The sequence below is a fragment of the Schistocerca nitens genome, chromosome 8, assembly GCF_023898315.1.
Source record: "Schistocerca nitens isolate TAMUIC-IGC-003100 chromosome 8, iqSchNite1.1, whole genome shotgun sequence".
In the NCBI taxonomy this organism is placed as follows: Eukaryota; Metazoa; Arthropoda; class Insecta; order Orthoptera; family Acrididae; genus Schistocerca; species Schistocerca nitens.
Window position 1 is genome coordinate 505,934,106 of NC_064621.1, and position 21,782 is coordinate 505,955,887.

Consider the following 21,782-nt stretch of genomic DNA (forward strand, 5'->3'; position numbering starts at 1 on the left):
TATTCAGAATCTGTATTCTTAAAGCATATAGTACATAGTAACAAGCAACAGGTGAGGTTCATTTAACTAACAAGGTCAAAAAGACTGTCAAAGAATAAGCACATTATGTAACCCACACTTCAGGGACAAAAACATTTATTCAACACAAAATTAGCATTCTGTAACACCAAATTAAACTGTCCATTAGACCACAAAATGTAAACAATAATAGCTCCCCTTAAGATTAATCTAAGTCCAGGCAGGACACCATCATTGTACACGCTTCTGCAATTATAATATTAAGCACAGTTCCAAATAAGACTCGAGTGGAAATCACGGTCATCAAATAGAAGAACTATATGGAAACGTTATACCAGCTCATAGTGTGCAGACAACAGGCCCATCACTCTAGTCATGCAGTAATCGGAAAGCACAGCAGTCACTATCCTAATAAAAGTCCAATCCAGTCCAGGCAAACAGCAGATGTGGTTGTAGTTCACTTCATAGTTGCAGAGCCAGATGGCAGCAGCTAGTGAAGGCAAAACTGAGGGGGAGGTAGTTACTGGGTAGGACAAGCACTCTGAGGGTTCCATACAAACTTAATTACGGATATAGGCAATAATAAAATTTTGTGTGGCTCAATGGCCTGATGCATGTCTTTCTACTGAATCCCACTTTGGTGACTTGTGTGTCTCTAACCTACCCCAGCAGCCCAATCAGCAAAAGTTGACCTACAGCTTAATGTGGAATCTGAACCATGCGTTGTTTCTGGCAACTCCTCACATTGTTGAGACGCGAAGGCTAGGATAAAACAAAGACTGAAAAATACATATCTGACGGAGTTTTGATCCTGCAAACACTGAGTTTTCAGGCATACACTTTACTGCTAGACCACCAGCCCTGAAGTGCAGTGCTTGATTTGTGATAGTGCATGTCGGTACCAGTACCTCTGACAAAAAGAATGCATTAAAATAACGTTAAGCCATCTAAATTTAACAATACAGCCCCCAGAAGGTCACAGTACCAGAATCTCTTTTTTCACAATTCAAGCCCTGCTGACATTTACGTAAATAGTCCATCTATAGGTTGTTGTCTGCGAGTATCAAAATATGTGACATATATGGCCATATCTTTTGACTGCATTCACTTAGAAGCCGACACGTTTTGCACTGGCGAGGGAACTTAAATCTTAGTATTTGACAAATTCTAACTAGATACTTCTGCCTGTTCCTGAGAAATGGACAGACAGAAACAAATGGCAAAAATAATATTTTTTATATGATTTAATTACAATAATAATAATTTTCGGATTTTTTTTTCATTTGCTTGTACTGATACATAACTGACGGAGTTTTGATCCTGCAAACACTACGTTTTCACGCATGCACTTTACTGCTTTACTTGTGTCAAATTTCATGAGTCTAGGTCAACAGGAAGCACACTATAGATTTTGATGAATGAGTTGGTGAGTATTGAAAAATATGACATAAATGGACATAACTTTTGACTGCACAGACTGAGAAGCTTAAATTTTCCACACCACCAAGGGACTGTAGACTTTAGTATGTGACATAAATGTAAACTTCATACCCCCACCTGTTCATGAGAAAAAGTGGTCTTAGCAGTCGGATGAGCAGACAAATGGACACACGAATGACAGCAAACAAAGGACTTCAATAGGGGTTCTGTTTTTACTGACTGAAGAATAGAACCCCACAAAGAGAGACAAAGGGGGCTAAGGTCAAGATTCACACAGCATATACAAAATTTAGAGAAAGAAACAAAATGTGGAGAGAGAGAGAGAGAGAGAGAGAGAGAGAGAGAGAGAGAGAGAGAGAGAGATGAAAGAATATCAAGAAGTTGAATTTGATGGGCTTTAAAAATGAACATTAGAAATATGCCATTACGGCAAGACCACATGATAATGACAATCAACCTGGAATGCTAGATGAAAAGCAAAAACCACAGTGGAAAGGAAAAATGAACAATTACTATGATCCTCCTTTTTAGAAGGTTGTTCAGTAAAAGTTTCTAAGAAAATTGGCTTCCATAGCTGGAAACTGAACATGCTCCTATTGATCACAAAAAAGGTGAATATGCTCCTCTTTAAAATGACTGACAAAAAAGTAGGAAACCAACTGCCTCAATCCTCATTCCACCTTCCTCACCAAAACTTTTGGCATGTAAGCATATTCACAGTCTTTTCACACAGACCATTCTAAATCCTTTTACCCTGTTTCTCTGTGTAATTAAACCTTTATATTCAGCACCCCCATCCACTGCCACTTTCTATATATGTCTCTCACACACTGTCTCCATTTTCTCTCATTGCTTTACAGTATATCCCATTGCCAATGTATTCTCTCTCACTTACACTCCATCACTGTCTACACAATACCTAAGCAGCTCAAAAATTCTGTGGCGTCCAACTTATGTTTCCCCTATACCCAAATGTTCAAAATTTCAGTCCAAAATGCCCTCTCCCCAACATCTACAGGTTAAAATATGTTTGTTTGGGATGCTACAGACCACTCCAAGCCTACATATGGTCTCCACTCATCTGTATTTTTAATTTTCGCTGTCTCCTCTTCTTTTCCTCCCACTGTTTCGATCTCTTTTACTGCCACTGTGTGCAACTGACCATCAACAACTCCTCTCTGAAGCTCAATGATATTGTCTTCATCCATCTCTCTCTTTCACTGCCACTTTCTGTCTCCCACCACCACTGTTTCCTCCCTCGTTCTCTCTGTCTTCCACCATCACTTTCTTTCTGCTACTGTCAGCACAAGATCATGCAAATATATCCGCATGCCAAAATTTTTGGTGAGGAAGGCAGAATGAGGTTTGTGGCAGCTGGTTTCCCACTTTTCTGTCAGAGTCTTTTAAATAAAAGCATATTTGCCTTTCTGTGTTCCGGTAGGAGCATTTTTCTGCTGGTTTCCTTCTCTCCCCTGCTACAGTAGGATATGCTGTTTATATAAATTCTGTTGTACGTCAGTAAAGTTTTATGTACTTTGAATAATTATATGCTTTGACAGATATAAACAAGAAGTAAGTATCAACAATGTAAGTGAACACAAAATCATTTGCTTTACATTTTTTTCTGGGTACTTCACTCACTGATTGCAATTCATCAAAAATGTCCAGATTATGATTTGTATCTTAAAAGAGTAGAGCTATTGTTATAAATATTTTATTGAATTTGCACTCTTCCCAGTTTTACATAATTTTTGGCATTCTGTTTAAGCTCTTTCCAGACATGTTAAGATAAGTTTTAACCCCTTTTATTCCACAGCAGTGTTACTTTCGGGTATATTCGTATAGGTGTTAAGTGCCCATTATACAGAGAAAGTGCATCACAAAGTTTTATTGATGAAAAAAATGCTGACTAAAACAGCTTGGTGATCTCAGAACACAAGTGATCTCCCTAAAAACTTTGTCATGTGTTCACTATGTCAGTTAAAACTACATTTATGCCTCAGACCAGATATTAATGCACATTTTACATGCATAACTACAATAATTTGAACCTCTGGATCTCAGTTCCCCGAGAACATTACCTTAAGAACATATGGTAAAAATTTTGACAATTTTCCACAAATAAAAATTAAAGAACTAGCCATACTCACAATTGGTACTATGGTACCTGTGCTGGTGTAAGGTGTCGCCAGCACACCGGTTGGCAAAGAGGTTGCAAGAAGATCGATAATAGGCACAGAATCAAGCACACCTATCAGGAGAGAGGCCAAAGACCAAAAGACTCACAAGCAACGCACCGCCAACACCCTCTCGACCACAAGTATTTAAATCACCATCGTGTACCGGGAGAGACAGTCAGTCACTATTCTAGTTGGCGTCTGTCAGTTCATGTCATCAAATACGAGAATGTAGTGTTTATAGCGAGACTTGTACTTCACCAGCAGGAGGCTAATGTGGACTATTGCGGATGAGCTTGTACCATAACAACGTTCTTAAAGGTAAGTAGCTCCTGTTCTTGTTAATAAGGAACCCAGTTAATACATGTGTGCAGTTGCATTACAGAAAGAGGATACCAGCCACCAAACAACATCCTCTCCTTGCTTCCCATGGTACAAGACTCTACAGTGTCAACGACAACACGAAAGTACCCAAAAACAGTGATCTTTTGGGTGTATATTTATTACAGATACAGATTTTCAAAAACAAGAAAATGTCATTTCTAGATGAATGTCTAAAGAATGAACAGTTACAATTTTAGCTATTTGCTGTGGTTACATGTTATAATGAAACTAAGTAAAGAATAGATGTTGAACAAATGTCCCCCACACACTCGATGAAAGCTGGTGGAAGAAGGTGACCTCTTCATATTTTTTTATAATAATCTAGATGTAGGAGGCATCAATGCTTGGGTAATCTACAAAGAAGTGACCAACATCAAAATAACAAGATGAGATTTCCTTTTCAAACTTGGGGAGGAACTTGCCATAGATTATATCTAAAGCAGGGTCCAAGTTGAATTATTAGACATATATGGAAGCTCCTGCCACTGTCAGGTGCATAAACCTTGCAAACAAGGGAAAAGTCATATAAATGTGCATTGTTTGAGAAGAGAGACACCAGTTTCCAGATTGCACAGCTTCGTCTACAAAGATGATATGTAGGTATCTGCTTAGTCTACAGACAAAGTGATCTGTTGGTATCTAATATAACATATTTACTTACACAGACTATAATGTTTACCTTTAAAAAATGTGTATCAAAGTTTAGACCTACAGCAGTACTTAATGTTTAGTATTAAAACAAAAAACAGGCCCTTTAGCATGAGTATTTGTTACACAAAAACTCATATCCTAAAATAAAAAGACAAAGAACAAGCTGTACATGTATCAACTAGAGATGGGACATTTTTGTCTCACCAGAAGTTTTAATGGGTTAAAACAATCCAGTTATTCTACTGTTAAAAAAACACAAAGCATATCTTCATGCAAAAACCACATCTTGGCATTTCTCAGTCCACTAGGGAACTGAGGATCACTGCAGGAGAAAAGATGTTTGAGATATGGAATATTCAGCAACAGAGGGATAACATTCGTAAAGTATTCTATCTGACCATAAGCTTTAGAAAGGTGCCACGTCATCTTACCCACAGATTGTACATGATTTAGCACAAAATTACACACAGGAAAAGGTCACTCGAATGTGTGTTCAATATGATGGATGACTAGAGGCTGAAAGAAATGTTGCTTCACATGTGTTGAGGTAAACAATAATAATGAAAGCTTTCACAACTGGATGTCATAGTTGCTGGTGAGTCCCCCAGGTTCTATGGTTACTGGCTGCGGTCCTTGTAACTTTTCTGTTCCTAACGTTTCATGCAGAGCTGCAGTAACATCTTCAACTTCAACATCTCAACTTCTGTTGAGTCTTGCCAGCTGACGTATCTGGCATCAGAGAGTAATATAAATACTGTGAAAAATGGTTATGGTAGAAGTTTACACGTGACTGGCAGAGATATTCCTCGTCAGTGACAAAACTTAACTATCTATTGTCATCTCTCAGAAATAAAACTGTGTAGACCTACTGTCCATATATACTAATTTTCATGGCTTTTCTCTTAAAATTATCCCCATGTTTATATATTTCCACAGCTTCTGGACATAGTTTGTTGCTGTAGCTAAAATTTTGATTTCAGAAAACTCCACAGTATGATTTCGTGACTGAAGAGCATACTCCGCTACAGTTGATTATTCTATTTTCTCTAGTCAGTAAAGACTTTTTTGTACCTTCAGCCATGTATTCAGTTTTGAATGTTCCAGTGTAGACTTTGCCACATGTACATGGAACATAATGTATCCTGCTTGTTGATGTAGGAGCGCTTTTATCCTTTGCAGATCAGAGTACTTGACATTTTCTTTGTTGGTCTAAAACTGGTCTGATGTTGTGTTTCTGTAAAATCTTTCAAGTCTGATCAGTTACTTTTTTTAATAAAAAGGAGAGAAACAGTGTTATTACATGTTTCATCCTTGTCCTTTGTCCTATTGTTATTTGGTCATAGAACTCCATTTCCTTCTTTAGCTGAATAGCCATTTTTCTCAAAATCCTGCTTCAGATGTTTTAATTGGGCATCCAGATGGTCTGGTGTGCCAATTCTTTTGCCTCTGTTGAGAAGAATTTTAATGACACCACTCTTTTGTTGTGTATGATGGTTGGAGTTCTTATGCAAATATCTGTCTGTACGTGCAGTTTTCCCAAAAACTTTCCAACCTTTCATCGATCTGTCTCGGAACTAAAACATCTAAGAAGGGTATCCTGATGCCATTTTCTATTTCCATGGTAACTTACATTTTGGGTGTTATTTAGCTATTTTACCATGTGACAAGAGCACAAAATAATTTACTATCCACAAACTGATACCAACAAGACGGCTTTCTTATTTGCTTTTTCTAGAGATGATTGCTGGAATTTTCCCAATACAAATTAGCAATCACAGGACCCAATGGGTTACTCATTGCGACACCAACAATTAGCTCATAAAATTCATCGTCACATTGGAACTGGCTAGGAGTAAGGTAATGTCTAACAAGAGCTTTCAAATTCCCTGGGAAAAAAAAACAATACATACATTACAACTTCATTATTGGTAACCATAGTGAACAAAAGTACTAAGTCAAAACTTACAAGATTATCTTTAGGAACCAAAATTAGCCCTTCAAGTTTCTCAATAAACTGACACGAGTCTTTTACATACATGCCAGTTTTCCCAATATCTGGTTGTAAATGAGTTGCCAGATATCTTGCTGCTTGGTATGTAGGGGAACTGATAGCACTAACAATGGGTCTCAGGAAAAATTCATAAATTTGATCTTCCTCTAAGACACAGTGTTAATGTTATCAATTCTCCCACATACCAAGTAGCACCATGTCTGGCCACTCGTTTGCAACTACAGATTTGGAAAAACTAACTCATACATAAAAGACTCGCATCATTTCATTGAGAAAGTTTACAAGCTAACTTTGACTCCTGAAGATATTTAAGTAAGTTTTAGCATGGCGCCTTTGATCATTATGATTCCAATTAACAAAGCTGTGATTTATATAATGGATATTTTACCATGTGATCTGACTGCTCTTTTTAGACACAGCCTTACTTCTAGACAAGTTGTTGATGTCGTAACCCATTGCATTCCGCGATTGCTAATTTCTATATGAAAAAATTCCAACAATCAGCTCTAGAAAAAGCAAAGAAGCAGCCATCTCGATGGCATCAATTTGTGGATGATACATTTGTGCTTTGGTCACATGGTAAAATAGCCAAATAATATAAATCCAAAAATGCAGTTTACCATGGAAATATACTACCCATTAACATTAAAGTGATCACCTGTCAAAAGCCTGAATAACTACCTTTCGCAGCTCAGACTGCTGTGAGATGTGCAGGAAGAGATTCAGTGATGTTCTGGAAGGTACTGACAGGGACGTGGAGCCATGCCAACTCCAGTGCTGTGGCCAGCTATGTTAAGTTCCTCAGCTGAGGATTTATAGCTTGAACAGCCAGAATGAGGTGGTCCCATAGATTCTTGATTGTTTTTAAATCTGGAGAGTTTGGTGGCAAGGTGAGTACAGAGAACTTATTCTGGTGCTCTTAGAACCACACACATACCCTGGGAGCTATGTGATTGTTAGGTGCCATAATGACGAGGAAAAACAAAACTGCATGTAGGGGCAGACATGGTCCCCAAGGATAGATGCATACTTGTGTTGACTCACTGTGCCTTCCTGAATGACGAGATCACCTGGCAATGCCACAAAAATTCCCCAGACCATAATATCCCTTCTCCAGCCTGGATCCTTCTGAAATTGTCGCAGGGTGTTTGCTTTCAGACATTTCACTCCGTACATGCCAAATGCCATCTGTCTGCTGGAGCATAAAACATGATTCATCTGAAAAGGCCACCTGCTGCCACTCAGTGGACATCCACTTGTAGTACTGGTGTGCAAATTCCACTTTGTCCCGATGAACAGCAGCCATCACAGGTACATGAACTAGGCCCTGCTGCAGAGGCCCACAAGCAGCAACAATCCCGAACAGTCGTTGAGGAGACACCACTAGTAACCCCTTGGTTCAGCTGGGTGGTTAATTGCTTAACAGTTGCATGTCTATTCACCTGTACACATCTCTGCAGCAGTCGTTCATCCCTGTCACTGTGGTCCATGTTGCATCACAGTTGCCTTGGGGGTCAGTTTTGGATACCACCACTGTGACATCCACGGTGTACTTTAACCATGGCAGCATGCAAACTGTTTACAAACTTAGCCGTTTCAGAAATGCTCCCACCCTTGGCCCAAAAGCCAATGATCATACTCTTTTGGGCATCAGATAAATCGCTGCATTTCCACATTATGATAATCACAACACTGTTACCAACCCTCTCCCCCTCAAGTGCTTTATATATCCTCCATTGTTCATGCGGCGATCTGCTGTCTATGAGGGGTTATTGGATGCTGATGTCAAATGTAAGTGGTGATCATATTAATACCACTGGACTGTGTAAAAATGTCAATGGAATATCCTTCTTAGATGTTTTAGTTATGTGAGAGATATTTGCATAAGAACTCCATCACCACCTACAACAAAAGAGAAGTGTCATTAGAAGTCTTCTTGGCAGAGCTACCTGGATTTGTACATTAGAACATCTTGGCACCAAATTAAAATACCTAAAGAAGACTTTAAAGGCCAAGGATAAAACACAATGATGGGAAAACACAGTTTGTCTTCCTTTTATTAAAAAATTAACCAATTAGATTGGAAAGATTTTACAGGAACATACCATTAGATCAGCAATGAAAATATGTCAAGCACTCTGATCTGTAAGGAGTAAATGCTCTCCAGTGTCAGCACACTGGGTATATAAAGTTCCACTGGAACTCTCAGGAGAAACATGACTATATGGAATGTACATCTTTGCAGACTACAGAAGAAAATACAAAAACCAGCTGCAGCAGAGCACACACTTCTGACAGGATATCATGAAGTTTTCCAAAATCAACAGCTATATAGAAAAGTCATGGAAATATATAAACATGGGAATAATTTTAACAGAACATAAGAAGCCATGAAACTTAGTATTTATCGACAGTAGCTGTACAGAATCGATAGTTTCATTTCTTTACAGTAGGCAGTTAAGTTGTATCTCTGACAAAGATTCTCTCTATCAAACACTTTTGCAAAGATCTCCAGTGCAGCTCTGGATGAAACATCAAGAATAGAAAAGTTTCACCTACCACGACCATACAATACAGATTTACCAGTAGCTGAAACAATATCAAGTTGGTCAGAATATCAGCCAGGAGCATGCGCCTCGCACAGACTCTGGTAGAGCCCCAAATGAGGAAGTGGGCATTGCAGTCACTGAGCAGCATGGAAGAAATTGAGAGCTGAGTGGTAAGCTGTAGTGTTCTGTACTGGTGAGAATAAGTGACAAGGGTATGTAGAGGCTTCAAAGAGAAAATGTAATTCTGTAAAGGGAAATACAAAAGGCAGCAACTTGTAAAAGAGCGTTCAACACATTGACCAGGCTATGAACAATGTCTTGGATGAGTGCCATTACATCAACATGAGCTGGATTTCCCTCTTCGGGAGTAAGGTCATAATGTATTGGGTCAAGTGTGGAAGTCAAAGCAGTCTTCAAGCTGTATTTTAATTTCTTGCAGGCATATAACAGCTGGAAATTGTAAACATAATATGCAGCTGCAGTTCTGCTGTATGTGATCTGATGCCACTTACATTCCATTCAAGGATAGCCATGTTTAAGGATGAGAGATGGCAGCTGTAGTAGTTGTAATCACCTTGGCAACTTAGGAGTATCTGTTTTCGTGTGTGTTTCAATACAGGTTTCAGAAGCTGTAGGATTCTTGTCCATTATTTCTTTTCTTCAGAAGTACGATTTTTCTCTCCAGATTCATCAGCTGTTGCTAAGGTAGAGGGTCAGTTGGTGATTCAGGCAGGTGAAGTAAAGTGAATGATGTTTTTGCAGTATTGTTATTGATGAGGATTCTTCAGTTTTCTTTTTACATTTCTCTTTACTTGTCTTCTTCATAACTTTTCATTTGTCGGATCAGGATCTGGACCATTGCTGACCAAAAGTACACAGCAAAATCTTCTCGGGAGTATTCCCTCCTAAATTTCCTTTCTTCCACATCAGTCACAAAAGAACTTCTGTGTTTAGGTGGAGGTTTCATAGTATGTTGCGAAAGCAGGGTAGTTCTAGATGAGGAATATCGAGATCTTACAGCTTTGTATAATTTATTGCATTCAACTTACAATTATACAAAATAAATCAAATGGGAGAGCAGCTCCAGCAGTTTTTCTTACAGTGTTCAGTGAGAGCACAATTTGTCACATGGCACACATCAAATCGATAGGCAAGTTCCTCCCAAATCTCTATCAGTGCATCTGGAATAATTGTTGCAACAGCTGCTTCAATACTGTTTCTTAAGTCAGGTAGATCAGAAGGTGGCAGAAGCACATACACATGATCCTTTACGAAGCCCCCAAAAGTGAAAAAATCATGAGGTCAGATTGGGTGAATGTGAAACAAGCTCAGTCTTCCGGCCCACTGTGACCAATCCAGAGGTTGGGCATAGTGTTGCTTAACCAATCCCATACAGAGTTGTGCCACTGAGGGGGCGTATCATCTCGTTGCCAAATGTTCTGTGGTTCAGGTTCTTCCAATAGAGGAAAGGGCTGGCTAGTTCTAGCACATCAAGATAAGAAACAACATTTACAATTACTTCACAGAAAAGAAAGGCCCATAAACTTTCTGCTGGGATATGTCACAACAAACATTCAGCTTAAGGGAGCAAGATGATTCATATGATCTGATGCCCTGTGACTTTTACCTCTGGGGTTCATAAAGCATCATCTGATGTGCCTCTACTATCAGCTCATCTACCAGACTTAAGAAAATGCACTGAAGCAGTTGTTGCAACAATTACTCGACACACACTGATCAAGGTTTGGGAAGAACTTGCCAATTGACTCGATGTGTGTGCCCTGTAATGAATAGTGCTCACACTGAGCACTTGTAACAAAAACTGTGAGTTGTTCTTTCATTTGATATAATATCTAAAATTGTAGGTTGAATGTAATAAATGCTACAAAGGCTTAAAGCCATGATACTCATTTTGAAACACCTAATACTTTAATGCTTGGGGATTTTGCAATTGTGGCACTGAAATGGAGGTTGCAAGTCTGTGTGGTCATATTCTGCTTGGGTCATAATGTAGCCACAATAATGCTGTAACTGCCAGATGGATGTACAGATGGATTTTGGATGGCAGCTTTCGGACGGCAAACATTTTCTGAACAGCAGTAAATCAGACCTTCTCCCTTAATCACACCTTCCGTGTAGCTAACTCATAAAGATGCTCAGAACATTTGTGGAATGAAGCAATATGATACCCTTACGCAATTAATGTAATGGGAAGAAGGGGGTATGCAATCTCCAGCATGTGCATCTCTGCCATAATTTACATGTTTGGCTGCATTGTTACAGGACATGCAAGTATGGAAACACTGAAACTGGCAGCAATGCATTGTGTTTGGCATATAGAGTATTCTGTTGATGACCTCGCAGCCAATCTTGATCTTTGATGGAAATTCAACTTGATTGACTGTACCAACAGGATACAGGCAGGCACTAATTTGATTCTATTTTCTTCATAACTCAATAACTTGGATTTCTCCCTAGGTCACATCACCAAGCAGCCAGATACCAACAACACCACGAAAGTAATTCACTGTGTGATGGATCTCTACGCAAAAACTGTATCTGTGGTGGAGCATAGCTTTCAACAGTTTTGGGGCCTGAAATGCAGGGGTCCGTTATGAAGGTGAGAGCATGACTTCACTGGACCTGGAATTGTGTCCACTTCTTGCTGGTGGAAGAATCAATTTACATTAATTAAACTCTTACCTTCTTCCATGTGTGACACTATTAATTAGCATGATGGAGCCGGAAGATTTATTTTTTTGGCATCATTCCAGTTCCTTTTGTTAGATGGAGGTTGAGAAGAACGGTGTGGAGAATAGATTAAAATTAGAGCTCTCATGATTGTAACATTTCTGATGACACACTCCTTCTTTCTGGGTACTAACCCCCTTAGGCGACTGTTCACATCTCAGGTCACACGATCCAAACTCCAGGTAGAGGGACCACTAGAGGTACCAACTCAGGTTATCACCTTTCCTTGCCCCTGGCCTTTAGCAGGGGTACTTGTGATCCTTACCAGCCATCCGTGCTGGCAATTATGCATTACCTAATCAACCTTTATGTGTCAAACTGTGAGCGACCTTCAGGGATAGACAGGGAGGAAGAGATGCAAGATGGAACACTTCAAACACTGAAGCAGAGGAAGAACATAAGAAATCAATGGATAGGATTGGAATAATATTAGAAAGACAGACTTGCAACACAGAAAAAGTATTAGTACTGCAAGAACTATAGCCCTGTGTTTGCCACATGTACTCACATGCGGGGTCTGAGAACTGATGCCAGAGACAGTCAACAGGCATACTGAGTGACAAACTGTCATTTCTTCTGAGGTAAGGAGCTGGTATGTTGTTGCAACCAGAGCAGTCGGTAAATTACGTAGGAAGTCAACAGATGTCCATCGAAGCCTACAGTATTTCTTGAATCTTGACCAGCGTCTATGAAGCTTCTCCTAGTGGAGTTTGCCAGCTTAAAGACTTACAGTGCCTATATTTCTGAGAAGTGAAGTCTGAATCTTGGGTTAGATGTTACCATTTGTAAATGTAATCTAAAAGGCAAGGACTAGTACCAGAGCTAGGTTATCTTAACTGGGAGGCACTACTGTCATCTTGAATACTCCAGTTGTAACAAGGCCATACAAGCTGCAGAGCCACATGGAATTTACTCTTTGGTTGTCTAGTCTATAAGACTTCTATAGTCTGATTACAATTACTTGATAGATGGAACTTCATGGATTGAAGCTGTCTTCCTCTAATCAGAGTGCTCAACATCATGTTCAAACTGCTCACCATTGCCAACTGTCACAACAAATGGTCAGTTCACTTCCACTGTGTATTTCATTACCATTGTAGTGTGTGTTGTTCCTGATGTGGTTGTCATGTCTGATGAAAAGCGAAAGAAAAGGGACAGTCCCAGGATTCAGGACACAAACATAACAAGAAAGAAAGCAGAGCATGGATATATGTTTAAAGGACAATTGTGACAACTCATGTGCAACGCTTGAGGATGTCTGGAGAGGGAGGCGGAAAATGGGGGGCCAATCTCTTAAGTTTCCAAAGAAGTAGTGCAGCCCCAGTTATGGTTAGTGAGCTGACCACGTTTCGTACTGGTAAAGAGAGAGAGAGACAGAGAGAGAGAGAGAGAAGCACGACCCTCCTGTCTTTATACACCAGACAGGAAGAGAAGTATTCAGAAATGTGTAAAAATCTGGATCCCTTCACATAACAAGTGATTTAGCATTACAGATACAACAATTATTATCATAACAGAGATCAACCTACAATATATGAGCTTCACACAACAGTGGGCGAGGCCAAATTTTTTTAAGGCAGCAAATCGCCACTGCAACTGGTTCTGCAAAGTATCAGTTTTAAATACTAAAACATTTCAGGCTGTACAATGTTGACGGAATGAGAAAACTTATTATTGCTTCCAGCTGCTCATCTACTTCACAAAGTTCCAGCGATTTTGAACTTTTTTTTTTAAAAAAAAAAAAGAGGATTGAGCCCCTCCACACCCACACCGGCATGATGCCATCTCTGCATAGGAGTTAGTTTTCACTAAAGTGAGGTGTTGCAGGATGTGGGTACTGCAATGTCTGCGTACATCTGGTTAAGGTTAACCATTTACATGCACTCATCTGCAGATAGATTGGGCCGAAAGTCTAATGAAGGGTAGCGGTTTGAAGGGCAGAGGGAAAAAAGTACCAAGGCAAAGCCAAGGGAAAAAAACCTCTGCGAAAGTTAGGTCGGGTAGTGAGAGTAGCAGCAGATGACTTGCTGACTGCGTCAGTTCATGCAAGGGTAGGTTATGTTAATAGCAGGTATTGTGCAAGAAGATACAGCGTCAGTGCCATTGGTCGTTTTAATAAAAGGAGTCCGGTCGGCAATGCAGTGCTTTGCCTTGCGCCCTCTGCTGTGCCATGTCATCAGTGACTTGGCACAGCATCATCAGGCTGGTGCTCAATGGTAGCAGCTCATGGTTGGTCGGCATCCCCTGTTACTGTGTGGCGCAGTTCTGCCGCAGCTGCTCCTGGAGCAGCTCTGCTTGCTCAGCATGCTTCATCGGACAGCTCCAGGCCGTTCTCACACACATGTGCAATGTAGACTGCCCTTTTGACTTCTCAATCCCTTGCGGGGGCTGCTCCCACGGCGGTCGGCATTGCCGCCGATACCATTGGGGCGACGGCTGTCTTCTTGCCACCCTTCCCCTGCAGTGCTGTTGGGGCGGCCGATGGGGCAGGCACCCGAACACCCTTCTGCGAGGTTGCAAGAGTCTTCACAGGGGTTCGAGCCCCTTCTGCTGGATGCAGGCCTCGGGCAAGGACTGCACGCAGCTGCCTCAAAGGCTCTTCCTTCTCTGCAGCCATGGCGGCTGCGAAGGTAGCCCTCTCTGCTGCCCTGATAGCTTTATGAGCCGCTGTAGCTTCCTCCACTGTGGTGCTGATTTGACACCACTGCTCTTCTCAGAGGCGCGAGCTGCATCCCGAACATCCGCCTCAGTCAGTCGTCCCCACTCCTGGCGGGTGAGGGGGATCTGCGCTGTTCCTTATTTGAGCTGGGCTGGTCTGCACTCATTGTTGTGGCCAATGTCGTTGCCTCTTCCACTGTGTCAATGGGGCTGCCTCGCTGCCTTTGGCGCAACAGTGGCTTGAAACAGCCGGGCAGCCGTGCCAGCCAGTGATGTGCCGGCCACCACATTGGGCGCAAATCAGCTAAGCTTCTCTGCCGCAGTCACAGGTGTGGCAGCTGTGCTTGCCAGAGCACTTGACGCACCGTACCGCGTTGTGGCAGTACTTCGCGACATGGCCTCTGCCCTGGCACTTTAAGCACCAGGGCTGGGGGTCTATGACAGTCGGGAGAGCCTCTGGCCCAGCAGCTTCCGCAAGCCAAAGATGTCGCCCTCACCGTTGGCCGTTTGCATGATAACAGCATACAACAGTGCCCTCTCCTTGCTCGTCCAGTGTGCAGCCTTGCAGTTGCGTTACCGAACCCGGCACACAGCAACCCATCCAGGACCACTGCTTCGTCACAGCACAAGGCAGCCCCTTTAAGAGTGCCTTGGTTGTCTTCTTCTTCCCTGTGGAAGGCAGCTTCTCACGTGACAGTGGCGCATTGACGATGTGGGTGGCCACAGCGCTCTTGATCGCCCTGTGATCGGCCAGGTTTGCCGCCAGAACGCAGATCAGCGAGTCTGTGATGACAGACTTGTAGACCACCTGATTCTTGGCACAGGTCGTCATCAAGTCGAACAGCACTGTCCACTTGACGTGCACAGGGGAACAGACTGTGATTCGTCTTCTTGCTTGCTTTGTCAGCAAACTCAGTGAGTCACACAACCGAAGGCCCCCTCGTGGCAGCAGGTTTCTTCTGCTAGTCCTTCTTTCCCATACTGTGGGGTGCAGAACACGACAATTTGCTGGCATTGTGAAAACAACACACGACAATTTGCTTCTCGCAGCACCCACAACACAGAACTTCTAAAGCTCTCCTCGGCCGAGAAAGCGTAGCGTGTAGCGGCAGCAATGCACACACGTCGCTGGCTTAGGCCAAACTCAAATGAGTGGTACCTACCCTCTTTAGGATGCCACAGTTTCCTGAAGACGGAAATCGGTGGAGGTATTTACACAAAAAATGTTTCCTTACTTTTAAACAGTATAGTTTATTTCTATATGCTCGCCTATGTTACCTATAATATGTAACCCATCAGTTCAACTATAGTGTGCTTTTAGCATTGTCTTAAGTTTGCTAATAGATGTTAGCTTTAATCGCCATGAACAAAGTGAGCATGATGAGTAGTTCGACTACAAGTTGTTGACCGCCATTTCTTAGATATATTGTACATCATTGTCGTTAGGTTAGCAGTTCAATCGTAAGTCACTTTAAATCAGATGTTGACAAAGTATCTTGCGTTACCGTCATACTTCATGGTGGGCGCTGCCAACATTGCTCTACATTAGAAATAAGTAAACGAGCCCACACCCATACAACAATGTCAATCTGTCAATGTATTGACCACCTGTGACTGAGCATTTACACATTGTAAATACTAGAAATATTGACAAGCAGCACTGATGGCCCCAAATATATTCTCAGTAATGTCAATAATAATGAGATTATGAGGGCAAGCGTTGACAGTTTGACAATATTTGCCATTCAATGCCAGCAGAGCTCCACAAACCAGCCACAAAGTGTTATCATGAACTGGCCACAAACTGTTAGCGTGCACTGTTTATGTTTCCAGTTCACCTCTGAGCATAACATCTCTCAGATTCAATTTCTCAAGTAGCCTTTTTAATGCAGAACAGTTTCATTAGAACTCTGAGTAGTATTCGTGTATATCACTTTAAGGTGGTCAAAGGAGCAGGCATTATGGCATTGCTAACTTAATTGGGCTTCACCATACATATATGCAAAGGCTTCAAAATACATGTCAGCCTTGCCAAATTACCACAAGATGGAAAAAAATATGTTTATCACCTTAGTATATCATTGTGGGACAGATGTAATCACTTTGCAGGTTTCAAGAACATTAATGATAATTGTGTTAGCTCATATTACATCACTAAACTTCAAGGATTTGAATGACCTATCTGTTCCTAGAAATCTGATAAACTCAATCTCTTGTTGACTGCAATTGCATCTCTCGTTAACGAATTTAGTTGCTCTGTTTTTGCCACATCAACATTAATAAGTTGTTGTAAGATGCAGAACTCGCACGAAAATAGTTTACAGCATATTTCGTTGCCATAGTTCTGAATTTAGTCAGTAAATTAATATAAGAGAAGTTGCTTCTTTTTTCTGTCATTCTCAGACCTATTTCTTTTTTCTCGTTCTTTCCTGCTGTTGACCAGCTATCACTAAAATAACTGCAGCATATGCTTTCTTTTGGGCAGTTGGTATCTGTAACTTGCATATCGTGTTTCCAATTGACAATATTATTGATAGAGTGGGGGTTGCTTCAATAAATTGAAGGTATTGCAAACTATTATTGTCAATAAATACTGAATGTGTGCAGACCCCTTAACAGCACTTGTGAAATGACACATTGTGTGTTACCCACAACCAAGCAGCATCTGGCAGACGATGGGGCAACAATGTAGTGGGAAGTAACAGACATCAAATAATTTTAATCAGACTACTGTTACTCACAGTACTCTCTTTGATCCATCACACATCAAGCCTATAACAACTGGCTTTGCAAACAACCATGGAATGGACACTGTGTGGTCAGACCCTGTATTATTATTCTTTATTTCTCAATAAATACAATAGCTTTTGCTATGAGGGTGGTTTGAAAAGTTCTCAGAATGTAATAGAAAAAAAGTACTTACATCACTGAAACTTTTTTATTTTTCCATGTAGTCTCTTTGTAGACTGATGTACTTGGTCCAATGATGTTCCAGTGCCTTGATCTCATCTCAAAAATGAGTTTCCTCCAGGCCTGCAAAATAGTGGTCAACTCCAGCTATCAATTCTTCATTTGAAATGAATCTTCGTCCACCAAGAAAAATTTTCAGTTTTGGGAAGAGATGGAAGTCTGACGGAGCCACATCAGGTGAACAAGGCAGGCGTGGCAACAATTCATACCTTAGTTTGTATAATTTTGCCTAGGCAACGGCACATGTGTGCGGGCGCGCATTGTCTTGATGTAAGATGATTTTCTTCCTTGCTAAACCTGGCTGTTTTTCTCGTACTGTTAGTTGCAATTTGTCCAGCATGTTAGCATACTATTCTCCAGTAATTGTTTTGCCCACTGGGGAGATAATCTACGAACAGAATCCCCTTCGCATCCCAGAACACTAATGCCATGACCTTTACCGCCGATGGAATTGGCTTTGCTTTCTTTGGTGGTGGAGAATCAGCAAGTTTCCACTGCTGTGACTGTTGTTTTGTCTCTGGGGTATATCAGTGCACCCAAGTTACACCTTTGGTCACAAACTGGTGCAAAAAATCTTGTTAATTTCTCCAAAAATGGGCCAAACATTCTTCCGATATGTCCATTCTCATGCGTTTTTGATCCATGAGTTTTTGACACATCTTGGCCGACCAGTGTGAGGATCATCATCTAAGTTCTACTGAACAAATTTAAATTCATTTGTCCACTTGGCAACAGTTGAATATGAAGGAGCAGAGTCCCCCAGTGTATTCTGGGAATCGGCATGAGTGTCCTTTGCTTTCATAGCTTTCTTCATGAAGTACTTAATCTCTGCTCGAGTCTCGATTTTTTCAACCTTCGCAATCACTATCACAGGAACAACAGAACCATGTCACCGCCACAGCTCTCTTCCAAGGGCACTGACATGGTACTCTCTCGTGGTGATTCCGAGAACTTTTCAAACCACCTTTGTATTATTACAACTTACTCCACTGCTACAAGTTTCTTTACATGATAACTTCAGAGCCAATTTCCCTCAACGCAGGAAACCACATAGTGATTTGTAACAAAACGACTCCATGGCTCTTCTTTGATCAATGAACTGTCATCCTGAATCCCTCGAGTCTTTAAGAATTTTGCTATTTTTGGAGGTAATATCCACTTCTCTGAGAATTCCAGGTTTTTCACACAAACTGCCACACTGTAATTACATGTAAATCAAAACTTTGTAATCATCAATTTACTTGAATCCTTGAGCTGGATGTGACGCTTATGTTCCTTGAATCAGTAGCAGATTTCTGTCTGTCTCTCATTGTCTGTCTGGCACATGAAAAGAGATTCTGGGGTGCTATGATGAAATAAACATGAAGCTCCTGAAGGTCTAAACAATCTTTAACATTGCAAAGTGATGCTTTAATTTTAATGACTGGCAAAATGTACATTGGATTGCGCATATTTGTAGTGCGACAAAGTTACATGACCTTTTGTTTGTTTTCCTCACTTTTCATCTCCTCCTACAACCAGGTATGTTTTACTGCACTGTTTTTAAATCCATATAAAATTTTGATGTGCAACATTATGCATGTGTTACAGTTTCTTCAGGCAGTTTTTGGACAAGCAGAGCATCTCTCTTCTGTGAGGAGGATAACAAGCTGTGGAAGTAGAGACCTGTACAAGTTTATTTCCTGTGGATAATGTGCTTGGTGCATGAATGTGCTTCTCTTTCCACAAAAAATCTGATACTTCTTTATTACCATAGCTTAAAAAGCAGACAGGAAGAACAGTTCTCAGAGAAGTATGTCAAAATCAAAACCCAAATGCACTTGGAAATGGATGTGTTAATTTTCTGGATGCATCTTACATTTTTTGTCTTTGGCAAATTTCAGAGAATTTTGCCCAACATAAGCTGATGAGTTACAAAATGAAACAGATGACTATTTTATACTGAAAACCACACACACACACACACACACACACACACACAAAGGAAATAAAGGTGGGAGGGGGGGGGGGGGCAAAAGTAACTGGAATCTAAACACTGTCCATCATATACTTGTAATACGAGGTTGTCACACTAGCAATCTCTAGCAATCTATTGAAGGACCCCTCCTGGCTCAGTATGCCAAGTGGCATCACCCAATAATGACAAGTATAGTTTCTGTGGTAATTTTTTGTATTATGGCTGTGTAGTGCAGTCATGACATAAAGAAATGACCAACTCAAGAACAATGTGCAGCTGTGAGGTTTTGTTTTTTTTTAATCTGCAAGAACATAGCGTAAACTGTTGTGATGATACAAACAGCACACAAAGAACAGGCTCTTAGTAGAATTGAAGTGTACAATGTTTTTCTTGTGGCCACTGAAGATCATCCCCATTCCAGACATCCTTCAACTATGCAAATTCGGGAAACTTATCAGGAAATTCGCAGTCTCATCAGTGAAGATCAACACATGACAATCGACAAATTCTAGCATTTATCCAGGTTGTCCATTGCATAGTTCAGTTCACTTCCAACACTGATTTAGGAATGTGGAGAGTGGTAGCAAAGTTTCTATCCAAACACTTCTCACCAGTATTAAAGGAATCAGCACTTTCAATGCTGTTGTGAAACAACGGACACATTTAAAGATGAGCCTAATTTTTTTCCAACAAAATCATCACAGTGAATGACAAAGTGCTATGGTACGATCCACAAAGTGAACAGCTGGTTCACTTCATCCAAGGAAAGCTCGTGAGGTGAAATTGAATGTGAAGATACTGATACTCTTTTTCTTTTTTTATGTCAAAGGGATCATATCCTCAGAATTCAAAACAGTAAACTAATAATTCTATCTGATCTTTGGACAATTCTGATGAGTGGTTCTTGCAAAATTTATTACTCCCATGCACATGGCTTTTAGTGTTCACTTCAGTGAAAATAATTACCTTGACTAAAGCACCCTATTCGACACATTTAGCTGCTGTGGACTTGTTCCTATTAGCTAGAATGAAAAGGGGTTTCAAATAAAAAGAGTTTTGCTGCTGATTACAAAAAACACAATGTCATTACATTGCTAGCAGGTACCAAAGAGGCAGAGGGCACAGCTTAAAAGGTGCTTTCACACTGGAGTGAATGTTTTGACAAGTGCATAAGCAGTAATGGCTTGGAAAGAAATTAAAGTTGAAATGCTTTTTGTAAGAAAATTCCTGTTATTTTGGAATCCCCCCCCCCCCGCAGCCCCTCCTCACAAGTACTCTCATGCATTGTTGTTTTTGGGGAATAAGAGGTATTTCCGCAGCATATGTATACAAACCTCTCCCACACAAACAGGATCTAGTGTGGGCAGCTTATATATGGCTATTTCACTTGAGCTGTGGGCTCCCGTTGCAAGCAAAGTTCTTGATGGATTTATCTGCACAGCATGGATTCCACATTGTTGATCTTGCTGCTGGTTTGCTGAACTTCGAACACCTTGCAAGGAAGGAATCTGATCCAACTGACGTTTAACGACATCATAGACCATCAACTGAAAAATGAAGCATATTTCTGAATAATTTTTTGAATAAACAATACTCTACCATTACAAACACACAAAACATGAAAACAGGTTTTTGCTCTCTTGAAACAACAGTGAGAACTGAATGTTGCACACAGCACTCCCTCATTTTTGTTATCTGATCATAATTCCAAATTACACGATGAAATAAGGATTGCCCACAAAAATTATTTTTTCCTGACATACTTGCACAAAAATTCTGTCCTCTGAACTGCAGCTGGATCAATTCTTTAATGAAATTGAGAAGCAGGTCATTGTTGTGACCCAAGTCTGATGATTTCATCATTAATGATATATTGAACAATAAACTTCCTTCCTTAACTGGGACACATTTCACAAACAAACTCAAAGTTCCATTTTCCAACTATTTTCCCTCCAGTCCTATCACTGACAAACTAATAAAGAGCTGCAACCTTATAGGTCAAGATTGGCTCAACTCAGAGAATTTTCACTTAGCACAATATCTTGTTAAACACAATGTGAAATCATTATTTCTATAAATGTTGTTTCCTTTTAACACTAAGTTTTACACACTTAAATCCCTGGGATAAGTCAAAAAATACCATAAAGTGTTTCTCTCTAAAGCAAGAATTGCCTGTGTATTTTTCCCATCACTAAGAATGTTTTGCTCACCCAGCG

The 21,782-nt window shown here is 40.6% G+C and overlaps 1 protein-coding gene across 1 annotated transcript in view; it reads right to left on the reverse strand.

Moving 5' to 3' along the window:
• LOC126198555 (DDB1- and CUL4-associated factor 12 homolog) overlaps positions 1-21,782 on the reverse strand; it is an 81,242-nt gene that overhangs the window by 40,466 nt on the left and 18,994 nt on the right. Inside the window, exon 3 of the mRNA XM_049934978.1 lies at positions 20,901-21,113. Within this exon, the coding sequence (XP_049790935.1) occupies positions 20,901-21,113 (213 nt within the window). The remainder of the gene's footprint in view (positions 1-20,900; positions 21,114-21,782) is intronic.